Below are 20,947 nucleotides of genomic sequence, written 5' to 3' on the forward strand. Positions count from 1 at the left end.
CGGTCACCCTGTCGGCCATCGCCGAACGAAGGGGGTGAAGGCGGAGGGGACAAGGTGCGCGGTTTTCTTTTCTCTAGCTATTCTCTTAAGTTGCGGAAACCAAAGCAGAAGGCGAGCAGCAAAGTAAAGAACCATCGCCGGCCCCTCTTCTGGGTATATAAAGGCCCGGGCGAGATCCGTTCAACACTTCGCCCGAACCTGCCGCGAAATTCAAACTCGAAGGCGAAACGCCTGTTCCTCGAACGACTCGCGCACGCGCAACGGCCGCCCCGCGAAACACTCTGCGGCAGGACAAGCAACACCTTTGGCAGGCGAAGCGGGCGTCGTTTTCACCTCCGCCATGATGACCGCATCAAAAAAGGTGTGCCACACCGTTTAAATTCATATCCTTTTCCTCTTCCCCTTTATCTCTCTTGCTACAGGGACCGGGAAAGGGGATATTTCGAAAGGGATCCTTCTCCACGAAGGAAGCGGGCCCCGAGCCCTCCTACTGATCAGGGGTTCGAAGGCTGGCCCCTCGGAAGGGTTCGACAGCCGCCCCAGAGCACTCGGGCTTCAGGCTCATTACTGATCAGAGGTTCAAAGGCTGGCCCCTCGGAAGGGTTCGACAGCCGCCTCAGAGCACTCGGGCTCCACGCCCACTACTGATCAGGGGTTCGAAGGCTAGCCCCTCGGAAGGGTTCGACAGTCGCCCCAGAGCACGCAGAGCGAGGGATGACTCTGGGTACGTCCGATACATGGCCGAGGCTCGGGCTACGCTCCCGAGGTACCCTAGGACATTTCCAAGACCAGCAGGAGCGATTTTGTAACGGAATCCCATCAGAGGGAGGCATCGAGCCCTCGGACCCTATCGAATGGGACCGGGTCTGGCAAATCACCTGCAGGTACTTTTGGAGCGCGCCTCTGGGCCACTAGCCAACCCTTATTGAACGGGGCACGAGCGTCCACTCGGATCACCCGTTAGCAACTCACTGGAGACACCATGTTCAGCGCCCTACGAGGGTAGCATGGCGCTTTCCCCCCCTTCCTCCTTGCGGAAAGGCGACGAAGGGCGTATGATAAAAGTCGAGACAGTCCTTGATTGTCCTCTCGCTACGTGCAGAGGCTCAGGGGCTGCTCTCGCAAACCCGGCTATGGCCAAACCGTTGACAGCGTCAATAAACCAGCCTGAAAACTCGAAACCTGACCATGCACCTAGGCTACGATCAGGACGCATGAGGGAACAACCAGACCGGCTGAGGCATCACGAAAGGCATTAAGACCTCACAGGAGTCAAACCACTCCTCCGAGGCCTCGGGGGCTACACCCGGCGGGTGCGCTCGTGCGCACCCACCGGAACAACGTGTAACCGAGAAAGGCCAGTCCCCTCGCAAAAAAGTGTGGCAAAGCCTCCAAGCGAGTACCAACACTCCCTTTGAGGCTCGGGGGCTACTGTCGGGTACCATAATTAGGGGTACCCCCAACACTCCTAAACACGGCTGGTAATCACCATCAGCACAAACTGCAGAGACTGATGGGCACAATTAAAGTCAAGGCTTCGTCTACTCAAGGGACACGATCTCGCCTCGCCCGAGCCCAGCCTCGGGCGGGAACAGTAGTCCCAGGCGAATTCACGCCTCACCCGAGGGCCTCCTCAAGCAACGGGCGCACCCTCGACTCGCCCAAAGCCCAGCTCGGGCAGGCTTCGTTGTGAAACAACCTTGACCAAATCGCCTCACCAACCAACCGTATCGCAGACGCATTCAATGCGAGGATCGCCTGACACCTTATCCTGACACACGTGCCTCAATCGGCAAGGTCGAAGTGACCGCAGTCACTTCGCCCTCCCACTGACCGACCTGATAGGAAAACAGCGCCGCTCGCCCCTCTCCGACTGTTGTGCCACCCGCCAGGGTGAGGCTGACAGCAGTCGAGTCCAGCCTCAGGCGCAACAGGAAACTCCGCCTCGCCCGACCCTAGGGCTCGGCCCCCGCCACGGCCTCAGGAGGAGGTCTCCGCCTCGCCCGACCCCAAGGCTCGGCCCCCGCCTCGGCCTCGGAAGGTGGTCTCCGCCTCGCCCGACCCCAGGGCTCGGCCTCAACCTTGACCTCGGAAGGTGGTCTCTGCCTCGCCCGACCCCGGCCTCGGCCTCAGGAGGAGTCTCCGCCTCGCCCAACCTTGGGCTCGGACCGACCGCACCATAGAGGATGCATCATTACCCTACCCCTAGCTAGCTTAGGCTACGGGGAAACAAGACCGGCGTCCCATCCAGGCTCGCCCCGGTAACAAGTAATGATGGCTCCACGCGTGCATCCATGACGACGGTGGTTTTCAGCCCCCTACGGAAGCAAGGAGATGTCAGCAAGGTCCCAGCAGCCCCGACAGCTGTGCTTCTACAGGGCTCAAGCGCTCCTCCGACGGCCACGACGCCGCGTGCACAGGGCTCTAGCACCTCTCCGACAGCCACGTTGGCATGTACACAGGGTTCTGGCACCTCTCTACCGGACACGTTAGCACATAGCTACACCCCCATTGTACACCTGGACCTTCTCCTTGCATCTATAAAAGGAAGGTCCATGGCCCTCATGCGAGAGGGTCATCACGCAGGAGGACGGGCTGACGAACAGGCTCTCTCTCTCCCTCGCGAGCGCTTGTAACCCCTACTGCAAGCGCATCCCTCGGGCGCAGGATAACACGAGCCATGTTTCCCCCCCCCCTTGTGTTCCATCTCGCGCCAACCCATCTGGGTGGGGCACGCAGCGACAATTTTACTCGTCGGTCCAGGGACCCCCCCCCAGGGTCGAAACGCCGACACCACCCCATACTCGTCTTGTTTGTTGCGGAACACCCACTTGGTTCTGTAACACCTCGTCCACTCTCGGACCGGCGGTACTTACTCCTGGGACCATATATTGTCCCCACAGACCAACATGGGTCTTTTATGCGCACTTTGTCCTCACTCATGCGCACACGAGAAAACTTCTCGGTCGGTCACCCATACCAAATTGCTCCAAGCCAAGCACGCTTAACTTGGAGGTTCTTTAGAGATAGGCTTCCAAAAAAGAAGATGATGTACCTTGTTGGTAGGGATACTCTATTGATTCTATTAAGCCTTGGGTCAGGATATCACCACCCTAGGGGCCAGGATATCACAGGTTCCCACAACATTTTGTTTAGGATGTGGCACCAAACTCCATACTTCATTTCTCTTAAAGTTGTTTAGCTCCTCCTGAATGGCCAGCACCTAGTTCGGATCTTGCAAGGCTTCTTCTACCCTGAAAGGCTCAATAGAGTAAACAAAGGAGTAGTGCTCACAAAAATTAGCAATACGAGAATGCGTAGTAACTCCCTTGTTGATGTCACCAAGGATTTGATCCACCGGATCATCCCTTTAAATATTGGTGTGGACTTGGGTTGGAGGTGCATGTGGTACTTCTTCCTCCTCCCTTTCTTCTTGTTCTTGTGTTCCCCGTCATCTTGGGGTACCTGCTCCTCATCTTGAGTTGGGGGTTGCACCATCATCGAGGAAGAAGGTCGATCTTGTATTTGGTGTTCCTACGGTCGCACATCGCCTATCGCCATAGTTCTCATAGCGGATGTTGGAACCTCGTTTTCATCTTTGTCATCAAGATCAACTTGCTCTCTTGGAGAGCCATTAGTCTCATCAAATGCAACATCATTAGTGACTTCAACTAAACCCGAAGATTTGTTGAATACCCTAGATGCCTTTGTATTTGAATCATAACCAAGCAAAAACTCTTCAACAGCTTTTGGAGCAAATTTTGAGTGTCTACCTTTCTTGACCAAGATGTAGCATTTGCTCCAAAATGCATGAAAAAAGAAACATTGGGTTTGTTACCGGTTAAAAGCTCATATGTCGTCTTCTTGAGGAGACGATGAAGATAGAGGCGATTTATGGCATGGCAGACCATATTCATGACTTCCGACCAAAATCGCTCATATGTCTTGTATTCTCCCAGCATCGTCCTTGCCATATCGATGAGCGTCCATTTCTTCCTCTCCACTGCACCATTTTGTTGTGGAGTGTAGGGAGTGGAGAACTCATGCTTAATTTCTTCCTCCTCAAGATATTCCTCCACTTGAAGATTCTTAAATTTAGATTCATTGTCGCTCCTTATCTTCTTCACCTTCAGCTCAAACTCATTTTGAGCTCGGGGTTTCTTGGTTTTTTTATTTATCCTGCAAAAGAATATCCAAGTGAAGCGGGGATAGTCATCAACAATAACGAGACAATACTTACATCCCCTGATGCTAAGATAAGCAACGGGCCTAAAGAGATCCATATGAAGAAGCTCCAACGGTCTTGACGTTGTCATCATGTTCTTGCTTGGATGAGTTGTTCCCACTTGTTTCCCTGCTTGACATGCTGCATAAGGTCTGTCTTTCTCAAAACAGACATCGATTAGTCCTAATACATGTTCTCCCTTTAGAAGCTTACGAAGGTTCTTTATACCAACATGTGCTAGACGGCGATGCCAGAGCTAGCCCATGTTAGTCTTGGCAAGTAAACATGCATCTAGATCGGTATTCTATTTAGTAAAATCTACTAAGTAAAGCTTGCCATCAGATATTTCTTCTAAAGACAGTTACATCAACATTTGTAAACAAACAATTATATCCCATATGACATAACTGTCTGACAGAAATCAAATTGTAACCAAATGATTCTACCAAAAAGACATTAGAGATAGAGTGCTCGATAGTAATCGCTATTTTACCTATCCCCTTTACCTTGCCTTGGTTCTCATCTCCAAAGATGATCGTGTCATGGGAATCCTTATTCCTGACGTAAGAGGTGAACATCTTCTTCTCCCCATCATGTCATTTATGCATCCGCTACCAATGATCCAGCTTGAGCCCTCAGATGCATAAACCTTCTTTTCCTTAGCCATGAGTATAGGTGTATATTTGTGTTGTGCCTAATAGGCTGTAGCATCCCAAAATTTCAAATCTTGAATTTTCCTCAAACTCGCTCTAAATTCAAAATGAATTTTAAATTTCATTTCAAAATGTTTGTTTGCGAGTTGATATCAACAAATAAAATATAGTGGTCTATATTCTCTCCAAAATCCTCCTCGAAATACAACCCAGATATTTCCCCAATGATCCCCCTCAAATTCTTTCCAGAAATACTGCCCAGATATTCCACCGATAATTCTCCAAATATTTTTCCTCCCAATAAATACCTCCAGAATCATTTTTAAAGTCTCCACAAATATTTTCTTCATAACTTTCCTCGTGCTCGTACGTATACGTACACCTCCGGTGTCATACAGTGAGCTCTACAAGCTAATTACACTTATACAAGACAAATCCATGCTTATCTCCCACCAATCCTCTCATCCCTCCCCCTAACCCCCCACTGAGCCTATAAATAGAGGGGCAAGGGCCTCCTCTCAAGCCACCCAAAGCCATTTCATGGCAACTCTCTCCCTCCCCCCCACACACACCCACTCCACCTCCCACACAAGCACACACTAGCACAAGGATCGTTCGGTTGTTCTTCGACCGTTCGTCCACCTGTTCTTAGTTTGTTCGTTCGTTCGTCCGATCGTTCGATCGTTCGTCCGATCGTTCATGGTTCGTTCGTCCGTTCGTCCGATCGTTCGTCCGTTCGTTCGTCCAAATAATCTTTGTCCAGCCGTTATACTGCCAAAATTCTGATCGTTCGTTCGTTCGATCATTTGTTCGTTCATAGTTTCTATTCATCGTTCGTTCATAGTCCCTATTCATCGTTCGTCCAAATAATCTTTGTCCAGCCGTTATGCTGCCGAAATTCCGATCGTTCGTTCGTCCGATCATTCGATCGTTCATCCGTTTGTTCATAGTTCCTATTCATCGTTCATCGTTCGTTCATACGAACTATTTACCATCACTATTCACCATTACTATTCACCGTTACTATCCACCGTTACTATTCATCATTGTTACTATTCGCGACACTATTCATCATTGTTACTATTCATCATCGTTGCTATTTATCGATGATATCTACAATTACTTTTTCGTCGTCACTATTCATCGTTACTATTCATCGATCATCCGATCACCCCAAATTTCAACTACTCATCTGTCATGCTGTCCAGTCCACCTAAGACCAGACAGACCAATACTCCAGTCATACGAACTCCGGTGACTGTGATTTTCCTTCCAGTGGGAACTTCCCATCTGGTCACCCATCCCAGATTTCTCCAAGTTGAGCACGCTTAACTTTGAGATTCTTTCGAGCCAGGCTTCCAAACTCATATTCCAATAATTCTTGTTTCTAAATTCTTATCAAATTATTCCCCATCCAACCATGTCATCCCTTAAGCATGGTTCATATTCCAGAAAACTCCCAAAATACTCTTGTCCCATATTCTGCCTGTTCATACTAAGTCAGACGATTCATTCGTCACTATTCTCACCAACAGTGAACTTCACTGTGCTACACCACATACACCCAGCTATAAATAGACCCAGTTACCATCTCCCTCTCCACACACTCAACACCCTCAGCCAAGGCAAACGCCCCACCCACTCAGTTACTCTGCTCTGTCGGCTACACGCATAGTGTCGCTTTGCCTCCAATCCACCCTCCTGGTAAGCACCTCCGCTCCACCACCAGTAATATCATAACACCACATGACACAGATTCTGCTCAAGACTCTACCCATCCATATATCGCCATTCTGACCACTATACTAAATATTTGTTGGTATACTTGCTGGTTTGTATGTTTGCTTGTTCAAGTTGCATAGTTATCGGAGCGTTCGTGCCTTCTCGTGAAGGCCAGATCTGCAAGTCTACGCTAGGCGGTGGAGTCAGAAGCCAGTTCCGCGAGGTCTCCCCCTTTCACCGGATAAGCACGACAAGCTCACTGGATCCCTTTGATGCATAAATTACCTATGCTTTTTCAACCACAACCCTCAGCCTGTTATTTTATGCATGATATGATTTTGAGACAAGTTATTATGGCCACCCAACCGCTTGCTGCAATTAATCTTTATACTCCTTGATATCTTTGTTACAAATGATTTGAGAAAAGGTGTGAGTTTTCAAAAGAAAACCTTTTTTCAAAATGGGTATGATGAAGGGTTGTCACCCTTATCACCTTTTGAGTGGGGATGATCAGGGACTCCCTGGTTTAGGGGAGTGCATAAGGTGATGGCTCAGCCGGGTTAGGTGTGAGCAGAAGGATTGTCCCCTCATATAAGGACCGGTTTGTCATCCTTCACTACCTGTACTCATGAAAAGTACAACCACTCGAGACTGTATGGGCAGTCACTCAATCTGAACTTGTACGGTCCGAACCCCAGGGTTATGATGGCTGGGGAGCACCGGGAGGATAAGGAGGGGGAATGTTTTGTCCGGTTTGGACATGGCGGTGGCCTAACTCCTTCTGGTATAACCATTAAGGTAAGGATGTGCGAGGAAAGAGAGAGATTCAGCATTCGGATCTCACGACGGTGAGATTGCAGAAACCGGACTAGTGGGTAAAGTGTACCCCTCTACGCAGAGTTCAAACCTATTCGAATAGTCCGTGTCCACTGGAATGGACGAGTCTGGTGTGGTATGACAATTAGTGTTTTGTTTTCCAAAAAATGCTTTTGAAAAGTGGTTTTAAAAGGTCCGGCGGTTGAGCCGTGAGCTATGGTGGACGGGAAGTCCAGTAGCTGTTTTTGAAAATGAAAACCAGTGGGAAACTGCTGAGATACCTGGATGGTTTAGTCCAGGGGATTTTGTTCTAATATTGAAAAACTTCCTGCTCCTTTGGCAGAGGATGCGCTTTTAAAAATACAAAATGTTTTACAAAACAACCCTGCATAAAATATTGCTATTTCTGCAAAATATTCTGAGCTCCACATATTCCATGCATTATATCTGATTTCCTCATTTCGCGGGTGAAGGTGGGTTGCTGAGTACGTTTGTACTCACCCTTTCTTATTTGTTGTTTTTCAGAGAAGGATATCGTTGATCGGGTAAGAGTTACGCCTGTTCCCAACCTTGCCTGTGGCTGTTGGACCGCTGATTTGCTTCGTTGCGTATATCGGGCTGCTTCAGCCCCACTCTGATGATATGTCTCGAGTTGTGGACCAACTCTTAAAGTTGATCACCACCTTTATAGGTTTGTCTCATTTAAGCAGATTTGAAATCATATGATGTATAAATGTGTTTACTAGCCTCCTGGGACTAGTAATTGTATCACATTTGAGTCCCAGAGGATTGGGGCGCTTCGTAGGTCGGCCCAAAGCACACAATTCCAGGCGCGTCACAACATAATTGTGGGTCTGGGCCGGCACGACCCAATATATGGGTCGTGCCTGGGCCTGAAGTCAAGCCCATGGATTGGCCTCGCACGACCCATTTAACTAAGGCCCATCGAATCCCACTAAACATAGACTCAGTATTTAATTAAGGCCCGTCAAAGCCCACATGACTAGCACAACTTGGAGAATGCAGAGCTTCAACATGCATTCGGGAACCAATACCAAGATGGGGATAGTGAATAGTGATGATGATCATTGTATATGTATTATGTATGGATGTATAGTACTCAACTAAACACTGAACAGAAAACCGAATATTATTGTTGAGTTAGTTGTACTCTTTTTTCTTTCTGACCATAGGTTTTTAATATGACAGCCACAAAACATCTTAGTTTTATTTTGGTCATATATATATTTGTACTTTCTATTTATGTGTTACCGTTGTATGTATATGGCCCAGTCTGGCACACTAAGGCATTCTGGTCTATTTGGGTCAGCCTATCACACATAATTATTTGTGGGCTGTGTCGTGGACTGATGGCTGCCCACGTGCTAGCACAGTACGACCCATAATCGAGGATGTGCTTTTGCGGGTCGTGCCTTTGTGGGCCATACCTTGTGGGCATGTGATGTGTTGGGCCAGGTCGGCCCACATGTACAGGTATAGCCATGAGGCATGTGTGTCGCCCGTTGGGGAAGAGATAGGACTTGTTGAAGGTAGAGGCGACAAGTCCTTCGTCGGAGAGTCCCATTCCTTACTGATGTGCGCCTCCCCCTTCTTCTTTCTATAGAACTTCTTCTCCTTCTTCCCTTGCTTGTCTTGGTCCTGGTCATTTTTGTTATCGGGACATTAGGCAATAAAATGACCAGACTTACCGCACTTGAAGCATGAATGCTTTCCCTTGATTTGTTCTTCTTGGGCGTAGTCCTTGCGTCCCTTCAAAGAGGTCTTAAAGCGTTTGATCACAATTGCCATCTCATCTTCATTAAGGTTGACCGCCTCAACTTGCGCCACCTTGTCAAGGAGCGCCTCCTTATTGGTCGTCGCTTTGAGTGCAACGAGTTGCGGCTCATAGTGAGGAAGAGGTCCATTGGCGATGTCGTCGACATACCTTGCTTCCTTTACCATCATGCGCCCGCTCACAAACTTACCAAGAATTTATTTTGGTGACATTTTGGTATATCCGGGGTTCTCAGGAATAAGATTTACAAGATGATGATCAATAATAGTAAATGACCTTAGCATGAGGCACACGACGTCATAATGATCTGTCCATCTTGTACTCCCATAACTTTGGATCTTGTTCACCAGGTTCTTGAGCCTGTTGTACGTGTCAATTGGCTCCTCACCCCTCTTCATGGCGAACCCCTAGCTCACATTCCACCAACTCCATCTTGGTGATCATTGTGGCGTCGTTTCCCTTATGAGCGATTTTGGGGTGTCCCATATCTGCTTGGCATTGTCCAAGCCACTAACCTTGTTATATTCCTCCCTGCATAGAGACACTAAAAGCATGGTAGTAGCCTAGGCATTTTTATGAATTTGTTCAAGAATAAAAACGACATTATCACTACTATCAAAGTTCATTCCATTTTCTACTACTTCCCAAATGCTAGGATGAAGAGAAAATATATGACTACGCATTTTATGACTCCAAAAAGAATAATATTCCACATCAAAATGAGGAGGCTTCCCAAGAGGGATAAACAATAAATGAGCATTGGAGTTGTACGGAATGTGGTGTTGGTTACTTGTTTCCAATTGCTATACACAGTTGAAAACAAGGCAATATAATATTAAAAAGATGATCAACCTTCATCCTCAAGTAGTTATCTCTTCGAAACAACTCCTTCGAAGACGAAGGTTGGGATTTTAGCCGAATGAATCAAACATCAGCGTATAAATGAATATACAAGGAATGTAAAGAAGTTAAATATGATAACTCATCTCAGATATTTTCATATCTCATTTCTCCCCTTTTATATAATGATTTTACAATCATACCTTTGGTTCCACAAAATGAATTAGAACGAAGGTGATATGGGGAAGAGATTACACAAGACAATTATACAGTCCGCCAAAAAAGGTACTTTATGCAAGACACTGTTCATCTATTTATAGGGGAACATACAGCTTCGTATGAAATTACATGTATGCCCATAGGTACAGTACATAGGATTTACAAATAACATGAGGGCAATATTGCCTTCAGCATTTAGCATTCAAGATAACACCTTCTCCCGTTATCATCTCCTTGGTTGTTACGACGAAGCTAGCTTCTTCATCCTTCTCCTCGTTCTGCATCGAAGGTGTTTCGTCGCCGAAGCTCTTGCAACACTTAATAACATGTTGACAGCCAATGGTTAAATGTGTTTTTGAGGACCTGCGATAGACGAAGGCCTCCAACATGCGGGAAAAATCAAAAGAGTAGTTTTGTTTAACCGTCTTTTTCTTGGAAGAAGAGTCGGCATTGTCCTTTGGTGAAGATGAAGAGGTGTCGTTGTCGTAGTAGACTATATTCTTGATGCGCCTCTTCTTCTTTCCATCCTTCTTGTTGTTGTTTGAGCCTGAGTTGAGGGCCTTTTCTCCTTTTGGCTCGTTGTTGTTGACGGTCTCCTTTTCCTTCTCGTCGATCACAATCCCATTGCCTTTAGGATCTACCTCTTTGGGTGGTTAGTCCCTTGATGAAGAGAACGACCCTGATATCAATTGAAAACACCTAGAAGGGGGTGAATAGGTGATCATGCAAAACTTAACTCAAACCACACAAACTTGGTCTAAAAAGTAAGTTAGAGAGAATTAAAACCAAGTTTGAGAGTAGAGAGAAGAAAAAAGTTCCTTTCGCTTGATTGCTCTATCAGTATTTAATTAAGACTTAGAGCAATATCGCAAGTGAATAATTGGAACGAAGAAGAGATAAAAATTGTAATAATGTAAATGGTGCAAGAGACACGGTAATTTTTATCTCGTGGTTCGGTCAAGCGTAATATCCTGCCTACTCCACATTGTGGTGTCGCAATGGTCAAAGGTTACACTCAACCCCTCTTAATTGATCCAAAGATCAAACTTGAGTACCAAGGTTGTCTTCCTTATACCAATATCCTAGTTGTGAGGAATCTCCACAAATTAGAGTCTCTCATGCCTTACACAATTGATCAAAATCAAATCCGGAGTAAGAAGGGGAGTAGAAACGCACATAAGAGCACAATTGTAGAACACCATGCACACAAGCAAAGAAGAGTGCACGAATCAAAACGACAGAGTCACAGCTCAAAATACGCTCAAATCTCTCTCTAACAAATCAAAAGTGTGGTCGTGGAGTCTCAGAGTTTTAGTATGCTCTTTTGATGCTTGGGTACTGGTCCATGGCGCTTAGAGGGTCCTTTTTATAGACCTAAGGGACCTAGGAACTGTTGGAGCTTCATTTGGAAGCTCCAAACCTTCCCTGTATGTGGGTGCACCGGACTGTCCGGTGGTGCACCAGACTGTGCATGGTACAACAGTCAAAGAATTGCTGGCTAGTCACTTTCCATCTCAGATGGACACCAGACTGTCCTATAGGGGGCACCGGACTGTCCAGTGCTCCATCTGACCGTTGGAGCTGGCTGACGTGGCTGGCAGCCGTTGGTAGTCCTTCCACCGGACTATCTGATGGGTGGCACCAGACCGTCCGGTGATTTATAGCCATCGGGACTTGGCCGAGCCCGTGAGCGGACCGTTCGGCTGTACGATCCCCGGATAGTCTAGTGCTGCCCAGATCAGCCTAGCTTCTTCCTTTTAGTGACAAATTTTTTGTTTTCTTTTTGGCTCGACTTCAGATATTTCCTAGCACTTAAACAAACATGATTAGCACCTAAAACAATTGATTAAGTACTCGAAACATACCTTTATCACTTTGATCCATAGAGGTTTGCAATGTGCCCATTTTTAAGCTCAAATGTGTTTTCCTCAGTTTTCTTTCTAGACACATGTGCTCATGCTCATATGAGAAGGGTTAGTTCATAGTAATGTGTTGAGCATTTAATCACCAAAACAACTAGAAATGGCCCAAGGGCACATTTCCCTTTTAATACTATGCTTAATTTTTTTAATTAATAAGGTATGAGACTCTGTAAAACACATGGTATTTAGAACTACAATAGCTAAGTATCCTGAAGTACCCCAAGAATGTAGAAATGGTTATTTGTAGAAGATATAAAACAAATGGTTACCTAGAATTATAGAATGCATAGAACTAATGGTTTGACTCGCCAAAGCTAAATGCTTGGATGTAACTGATTTAAGTTAAGACAAGTTGTTCATTAGTGAATATTATATATTGGTATAATAGTATACTGAGACTACTAGTATTGTATTGGTTTAGTATTACCGTTTCCATTTGATCTGCTAGCAGGTGCCAAATCCATCCTCTACACAGAAGCATGAGCTCCTACACTTATTTGAAACAAGTTCAATGCATCCAGAATGATTTTATTGCACTCAAAGTTACTATCATATTACCAAGAAGGTTAGAGGTTACATGAGCAAATGCGTAGAATATATGTGTATCATAAATAAATAAATAAAGTATTACTGGCACTGTTGGGGCCTCTATTGCCAATGGTCCTTAAGTGTTACAGTTTATGCTAAAATGTGTTTCAGGTGCTACCCAAAGGATGATGAAGCAACCTTCGTCTTAGCTCGAAGGTAAATCGGGGGCGAAGCCAAGAAGCTTTACCTTTGAAGGGTTAACAAACAAACAAAGATGGATAAAGAGACTTTAGCCTCATGTCATCAACATATGAAGCAAGCGAAGAAGAGAAGGTTCCAAAAGCCCGACCAACGTGATAGATGCGAGAAAAGACAGTTATGCCCCACACAAATGTCATAGATCATGTGCCAAACCCAGATTTGAGGACAAATCCAGAGGCATCTCAAATGTGTGCTAGGATCAAGTCTCACACATGTAATGACTCATGGTACAGAAATCAATCACATCTTTATTACATAATAGGAGTTATGTACAAAATAACTAACTACAATAAACCATATGATGAAAACGATCCTCTGCAACCATTGTTGACTGGGAGACGACATCCTAGACCTCGTCGAACTCATCCTCATGGTATTCCTCTGGCGGTACCTGTTATTGATCTGGTGTGATTATAGAAAGGGTGAACTCCCATCAAGTTAGCCTAACAGTGCCATGATGATAAACAAAGTCATAAATATTATTAGGTCAAAGTTGGGCTTTAGATTCCTCGTGACCTCGCTTCTACTCGTAGCAATACATACAAATAAACAAATAATGGATATAATAACATTACAACAAAACATGGAATTAAATTGAGTAGGAATATTCTACATGTTGCTACGAGATCGTAGGTTCAAGAACCACTAAAGTTAGAGCTAAAATGAAGAATTGTATGAATTAAACAAGTTGGAGTTGTTTTTATTATTAATTTTAATGCCAAAAGAGATGTCAGGGACTTTATTTGAAAATTGCAGGACCTATTTATAATTTCAAAAGTTAATCCGAGGGTTCCTTTATATAAAACCGGACGACAAGTTCTAATACGAAAACTTACGGGGTTTCTTTAGCAAAAGTCAACGCCAAAGGGGTACCGACGTAGTTGGGCCGCACGATCAAAATTCTACCGCCCAGATTAGATGGATTCCTTTTTAATGAACTGATATGTGGTCTGAGTCGTGGTGCAGCCGCCCGCCGAGGCGGTCATGAACACCAAGGTTCTGGCGATTGTCGAGGAGGCGGTCTCAGACCATAGGGGCTTTATCCTTCACAGGCTCGGGATGGACCGAGGCCTACCTCTCTTGGCGGGAGGGCCCCGCTTGTTGTTCCGAGGTGGGCTCCCGAAGTCGAGAGGTAGAGCTCTCGACCTGCTAGACTGCAGCGCACTCCAGGAGACCCCTGATTCCGTAGTGGATACGACGTCCTTCAATGGTGGATGGTTCTGGCATCATCTGGAGCAAGATTGTCGCCGCAGCAAGGTTCTGACTAGCCCTGTATAAGGCCGAAGGGGGTTCAGCCCCAACATCTTCCATGATGCTATGGTGAACGTCGAATGACTTGGCGCGTGCTACCTCATTGGGAGCTCTACCTGCTGCCTCTTGCTCGACAACTTACCGAAGCTATTGTAGTCGTTGCTGCTCCTCCCCAAGCTTGGAATGTAGCTCGTGAAGCTGCTCAAGGTGTGCAATATGACTCCCCGCAGGGGTCTGAGCCGCACCTAGCTCCCTTGGCTATCCGTGTGAGGGGCTGGTGCCAGGGTGTTGGCCTCCTAAGGCATGCCAAGTTGATTTCCTTCATCATGCTCCTCGTGCCCAACGTGGAAGCACTCCCAAGTCGGGTCGTAACCCTCATCATTGGAGTTGTAGTAATTGAAGCCATCGAAGAGGAGGTTGTCGCACATAGACAGGAAATGTTGCATGGCCTCCAGATCATGGAGCCTAGAGAAGTCTAGGCCAGGACCCAGACCATCTTCTTCCTTAGAGTCTAGGTACCTCGAGGGTTCCGGGAGATCAGCGTACATGCCGGTGTAGATGCTTGTGGTTTAAGGGTAGCCAGGAGGGTCAAATCTCATTCGAAAGGGGATGGGATTAAACATCGATGGTTCCCCTAGTCAAATGGTGGAGCTGACCCCTCTTGACCCGTAGGAGGGGGCGGTGGAGCTGGCGCCTCCCAACCCACAGATGGGAGAGCTAGCGAAGCCGGCGTCACCCGACCCATGGGAGTGGGGCCAATGGAGTCGGTGTTGGAGCGATGTATGTTAATGTTGATGCTCCAGGCGTGAAGCTGATGCACGACAGGTCCCTCGCAAGGGAGTATGCATCATTGGCCTGCCTAGGAGCATTGGCTAGGCATGGAGCGCTGCTCGTGGTGCGGTTGCGGTTGTTTCGTCTTCGTCTCCTCCAGCGAGGTGGACAGCGGAAGTCTGGACGTTCCTCCACTAGCCAAGGGAGCAGGAATGGCCTCGCTCCCCCAGACTGGGAGAAACGATAATCAACATCGGTTGGGTGTCTAGGTGGGAGGAGCACCATGTCGTAGCCGAAGCCAAGGGACATGAACTCGAGACTCCCAAACTAGATCATCGTGCCGAGACGCAAAGGATGCTGAGAATTGTCCATCTGGGGTCTTGGTTGGAATGTGGTGTCTACAAGCAGCGAGCCCCTACCTAGAATGCCAATTGTCAGTGTTTTGACCCAAGGGTCCTACCAACTAGTGAATTAGTGTTGTGTGCCCTGATCTAGATGGGTGATGCAAGAAGACATAAGTTTTATCCTAGTTCGGACAAGAGAAGCCCCTACTTCCAGCAAAGGGGTGAGACTTAGATTATCTTGCACCTAAGTGCTTGTAGTAGAGGGTACAAGCTGACCGAGAGAGGGAGATGATCCCAAGTCCCTGGTGGTGATTGAGGCAAACGCCAATATCAGTCGTGGAGGCGAAAACCTATGAAGTGTTCTCCTCTTTCCTTCGAAGCCCTGGACTCCTCCTTTTATAGCCCCCAGGAGGGATCCCTGGAGTGCCTAAGCTTATCGTATTGAGGAGGGGAGATGAGTCTAAGCCCCTGTAGCTAGCATGACCGATGGAGTGGCCTTTGTACTTGTAGTTGACTTGGATCAGGAGGAGGATGTTCGTCCCCTGGATCTTGCATCTTGACTGAGCAGAGAGCCGAGGCCACGATCGAGGCATGGACGCATACCCGAGCCTGTCTGATGGAGGTGTTGTCTGAGTCATAGTTGTTGAAACAGTGATAAGTATGGTGAAAAGCACATGGTAATTCTCCCTGTATGGCGTAAAGCAGACTTGACGTCAGTCATGTAGCCATCCCATTGTCAGCAGCCTTCATGGAGGAGTTGGTGGCGTCCTTTCGTCGATGTTATCTAGGCCGAGGCCAGGCTCGGGCGAGACAGAGGTTCCTCCCGAGGCCTTAGCAGAGCCTGCCTCGGGTCGTGCAGACGTGCAGGGAGGGGTTAATATAGTTGTCGGAGTGGCCTCCTGCGGGATTCGTGGGGAGTGGTTGCCAGGGCAGCTGGGCGAAGCCGAGCTCGGGCGAGGCGGAGTTCTCTCCCGAGGGTGAGTTCGTGCTTAGACGCGTGCACGTCCCATCCGGAGTTTTTGAATACAGTAGTCGGTGTGGGGGAGCAATAGTCGTTATTCCCGGGCATGTGTCATCGTAATTGGTGAAAGTGGATGGGACCGTGGTCCCATTGCTCCCTGTTTGACCGTGGTGTCACGTGGGGTAGTTAATTCGAATCATTGCATTAAATGCACATGTCTCCATGGTTCATGTGACCTTTGACTGAGGCTGGGCTCGGTGATGTCCTCCTATCCGAGACGGGCTCGGGCGAGGCGAAAACCTCCATTTCGTGAGAGGAGTCCTCATGCGAGACAAGGATTTCTCCTGAGCGTTGCCTTCGCCCGAGGATGGGCTTGGGCAAGGCGGAGTTATGAGCGACTTTTGAGCAGGGTCTCGGGCGAATCGTGATTCATCCTTGCTTGACCTCGGGGAACGTGTCTGATGATTTTTCGGCAATTAGGTGTTAAGCATGTTTTAGGGACATAATCTGGGTACCCCTAATTATGATACCCGACACAACTCTTTTTGTTGAAATTCATGCATAAATTCTATGGCAGGCAAGATATTCCTTAGGCGAATCTTGTTTGGAGTGCATACTATGCTTTGGGCCGGGTTCCTCATGGCTCCCCTGAGAAAGGCTCCTTTTGGTGGAAAGATGTATTCAGATTGGTGGATTATTTTAGAAGCCACGCTATGCCTTGGGTTGGGGATGGAAGGACCATCCTCCTGTGGTAGGATGTTTGGAACAATATCTCTCCCAAACACTCCTTCCCCTGCCTCTTCTCGTTTGCCAGGAAAAAAGAATGTTCTCTTCAGGATTTCCTAGATAATATGAACCTGGAAGATAATTTCCATACTCCCCTCTTTCCTAGGCCACCCAAGAATATCAATTGTTCCATGAGATTGTTGGCCATTTGCAAAATTCTAGGGTTGGCAGAGACAGTTGGATATATCCTTGGGGCAATGCCAATTTCAGTTCCTCCAAGTTCTATAATTTAACTTTCAAATCGATCCAACCACCGTCAGATTTCAATTGGATCTGGCAATCCAAAGTTTGTAAGAAACTCAAGATTTTTGTTTAACTCGTTTTCAGAGACAGAATTAACTCAAAGAATCTTCTCATAAGAAAGGGCTTCCTGACTCCTAGTAGTAATCTCAATTGTGTTCTCTATGACTTGAGTTTACCTGTCCCTTTAGCTCATAATGATGGAATTATGTGGGAATTAAATGGAACCATGACCTGGATTTCTTCTCGATGATTGTGGCTAGTAAGGGTGCATTCCGTTACAGTTTCTTCATGGATATCTTGGCCTTAGTGGCATGGAACATTTGGAAGCATAGAATTGATTGCATCTCCAGGAATATTGCTCCATCTTTGCCTTCTTGGCAGTGCTGCAAATCTTTTAGATAAATACTCGAAAATCCCCTTACAGATGCAAAAAATTGCAATTGGCTTTATGGCTAAATTCTCTATAGCTTCTCCCAAACCCCCTCTTTTCTTTGCTTCTTTATTTTGTCGCTCATGTTACTATCCTCTAAAATAAATAAAATCGTGGTGTAGTGGTTTACCCTACATCATTTTCCAGTAAAAAAACGAGCAGCAAACGACGTCGAGTGCTGGAAGATGTCTCGACCTTCTACAGGCAGTGGCCATTTTTCAGGCAAGAAGCAAGCAGGAAGTTTGTAAATTTTTATCAACGCCCAAATTAACCAGACTTCCTCAAATCTCTCGGCGCCATTGTTTCTCGGCATGCAAACGAGGGCATCTCCCTCCACTCGGCTGCCCTTTCTGCGTCCTCTCTGCCTTTCCCCAGGTAAGGGCAGAGGGAGAGAAGAAAGAGGAAGGGGAAAAACCGTCGACCATGTCGACGGCCTTCTCCGACTTCGGTCCTCTCACGGAGCGGCGGCGTATCGAGAGGCAGCGGCAGCAGCGTAGGCGCGTCATGCTGGCCGCCGGCGCAGCGTCGGTCATACTTATCCTTATTGTCATGGGCGGCGCTGCCGTCGCGTACAACGCTAGCATCGAGGATGACTCGTCCTCGTCTTCCTCTTCCCCGTCGGGTGGTGGCTCGGGTTCCGGGTCGAACCTTATCAGCGCGTCCAAGAGCGTCAAAATGATGTGCGCACAGACCGACTACAGGGATGCCTGCGAGAAGAGCCTGTCCAAGGCGGCCGCGAATGCCAGCGCGTCATCGCCCGAGGACATCGTCCGAGCCGCCGTGGCGGTGATCGGCGACGCCCTCGGGAACGCGTTTAACCGGTCGGAGGTGATCAAGAGCGACGATCCGCGCGTGAAGGGCGCCGTCGCGGACTGCAGGGAGATCTACCACAACGCCAAGGACGACCTCGCGCGCACGCTCCACGGCATCGATGCCGGCGGCATGGCAGGGGTCACCAAGCGCGGCTACCAGCTCCGCATCTTGCTCAGCGCGGTGATCACGCACATGGAGACGTGCATCGACGGTTTCCCCGACGGGCACCTCAAGAAGCAGATGACTGGCACGATGGAGTCCGGGAAGGAGCTGACCAGCAACGCGCTGGCCATCATCGAGAAGGCCTCATCGGTCCTGGTCGCGCTCCAAATTCCGGGGTTCACCCATCGGAGGTTACTTGGCAACGACGAAGAAGGAAACAAGGAGAATGAACCCAAAGTACAACACTCGGGTACGTTGCTGGGCGAGCGCGACGACGACGTCCCGGCAGCCGACAGCCGGAGGCTACTCAGCATTGAGGAAGGCACCCCACAGTGGGTGAACGGACCAGAGAGGCGGCTGCTCAAAGGCAACTTCCAGGCCAAACTCAAGCCCAACGTGGTGGTGGCCAAGGACGGCAGCGGCAAGTTCAAGACCATCAACGACGCGCTCGGTGCCATGCCCAAGCAGTACACGGGAAGGTGTCCGCGCGCGCACGCGCCTGAACGCATGTTTTTTTTACTCATCGAAACCAGCAATGGATCGAGATTGCGCATGCATGCGCCGATGACCTTTTCGTGCTCGAGACAGGTACCTGATCTACGTGAAGCAAGGGGTGTACGAGGAGTACGTGACGATCACCAGGGCGATGGAGAACGTGACCATGTACGGCGACGGAGCCATGAAGACCGTCATCAGCGGCAGCAGGAACTTCGTCGACGGCCTCACCACCTACAAAACCGCAACCTTCAGTAAGACGAAAGCAACAAGCAATCACCTCACTGCCGTTTGCGACGTACGCGTGGCCTCAAATCTCTGGTCGCTGCAGACGCGCAAGGCGACGGCTTCATCGGCATCGCCCTGGGGTTCCGCAACACGGCCGGCGCGGCCAAGCACCAGGCGGTGGCGCTGCTGGTGCAGTCGGACAGGTCCATCTTCCTCAACTGCCGCATGGACGCGTACCAGGACACGCTGTACGCGCACTCCAAGGCGCAGTTCTACCGCAACTGCGTCATCTCCGGGACCATCGACTTCATCTTCGGCGACGCGGCCGCCGTGTTCCAGAACTGCATCCTGGTCCTCCGCCGGCCCATGGACAACCAGCAGAACATCGCCACGGCGCAGGGCCGCGCGGACGGGCGCGAGAGCACGGGCTTCGTCTTCCAGTACTGCCGCTTCACCGCCGAGACGGGGCTCAAGGACGCGTCCCGCCCGCCCATCCGGAGCTACCTCGCCCGCCCCTGGCGCGAGTTCTCGCGCACGCTCATCATGGAGTCCGACATCCCCGCGTTCATCGACAAGGCCGGGTACCTGCCGTGGAATGGCGACTTCGGGCTCAAGACGCTGTGGTACGCCGAGTACGCCAACCGGGGGCCCGGCGCCGACACCGCCGGCCGCGTCACATGGCCCGGCTACAAGAAGGTGATCAGCAAGGAGGAGGCCGAAAAGTTCACCGTGCAGAACTTCTTGCACGCCGAGCCGTGGCTCAAGCCCACCGGGACACCTGTCAAGTACGGCTTCTGGGCGTGAGCACATATTCTTGTGGAGACCAGAGGATGTCGATGAAGCAGAGGAAGTCATCTATGCCTAGTTTGCCTATGCATGGTGGTAAATCACTAATCGTCCATTGTTGGGAGCATGTTCATCCACGGACGGACGAGATAAGGTGCTGAGTTGATATGACCATAATCCATGTACAGTGTGTCACCTGAACACTTGTTTGTACTGATTTGGATGCTGTCAGACATGTCGTATTTGTGAATCGGAATTCTAGGACTATTATGCTAGTATATACTTCACATGAATGGCGAAGATGGATGGTGTGTCGGATCCTAGCATAGTGATGGTGTTGGCAGCACACAGTCCAAGCAAATCGAATCGCAATCGAAGAACATCGCCATACAATCCAAGCTTCTCTGGTAGCTATGTGATCGGCCTGAGCCACAGGACAGGACATGCATTGGGGAGCGCTAGAGAAGACGGTGGCCGCAAACACCAATGACATCGTCGTGCTCCACGCCAAGCTGGAAGACAAACCTTTATTGTCTCTGATTATATTGAGCAGTTTGCACAACTTGTGGACCAACTGAATGCTTATCAGCTCAATGTTGATCCTCTGTATTATGCCACAAAATTTGTCGATGGTTTGAAAGATGATGTTAAATGGTTGGTCATTCCTTATCTTAGCTCATCAGTCAAATTATGGGG

At 48.5% G+C, this 20,947-nt stretch overlaps 1 protein-coding gene across 1 annotated transcript; it reads left to right on the plus strand.

Moving 5' to 3' along the window:
- Nucleotides 1-16,771: 16,771 nt before the first annotated feature.
- Nucleotides 16,772-20,913, plus strand: LOC100384243 (uncharacterized). The gene is made up of 3 exons (XM_008647844.3): nucleotides 16,772-19,221; nucleotides 19,331-19,491; nucleotides 19,569-20,913. The coding sequence occupies exons 1-3, from the start codon at nucleotides 18,191-18,193 to the stop codon at nucleotides 20,267-20,269; spliced, it is 1,893 nt and encodes a 630-aa protein (XP_008646066.1). The 5' UTR covers nucleotides 16,772-18,190; the 3' UTR covers nucleotides 20,270-20,913.
- Nucleotides 20,914-20,947: the final 34 nt, after the last annotated feature.

The sequence above is a fragment of the Zea mays genome, chromosome 1 (genome assembly GCF_902167145.1).
Source record: "Zea mays cultivar B73 chromosome 1, Zm-B73-REFERENCE-NAM-5.0, whole genome shotgun sequence".
NCBI lineage: Eukaryota > Viridiplantae > Streptophyta > Magnoliopsida > Poales > Poaceae > Zea > Zea mays.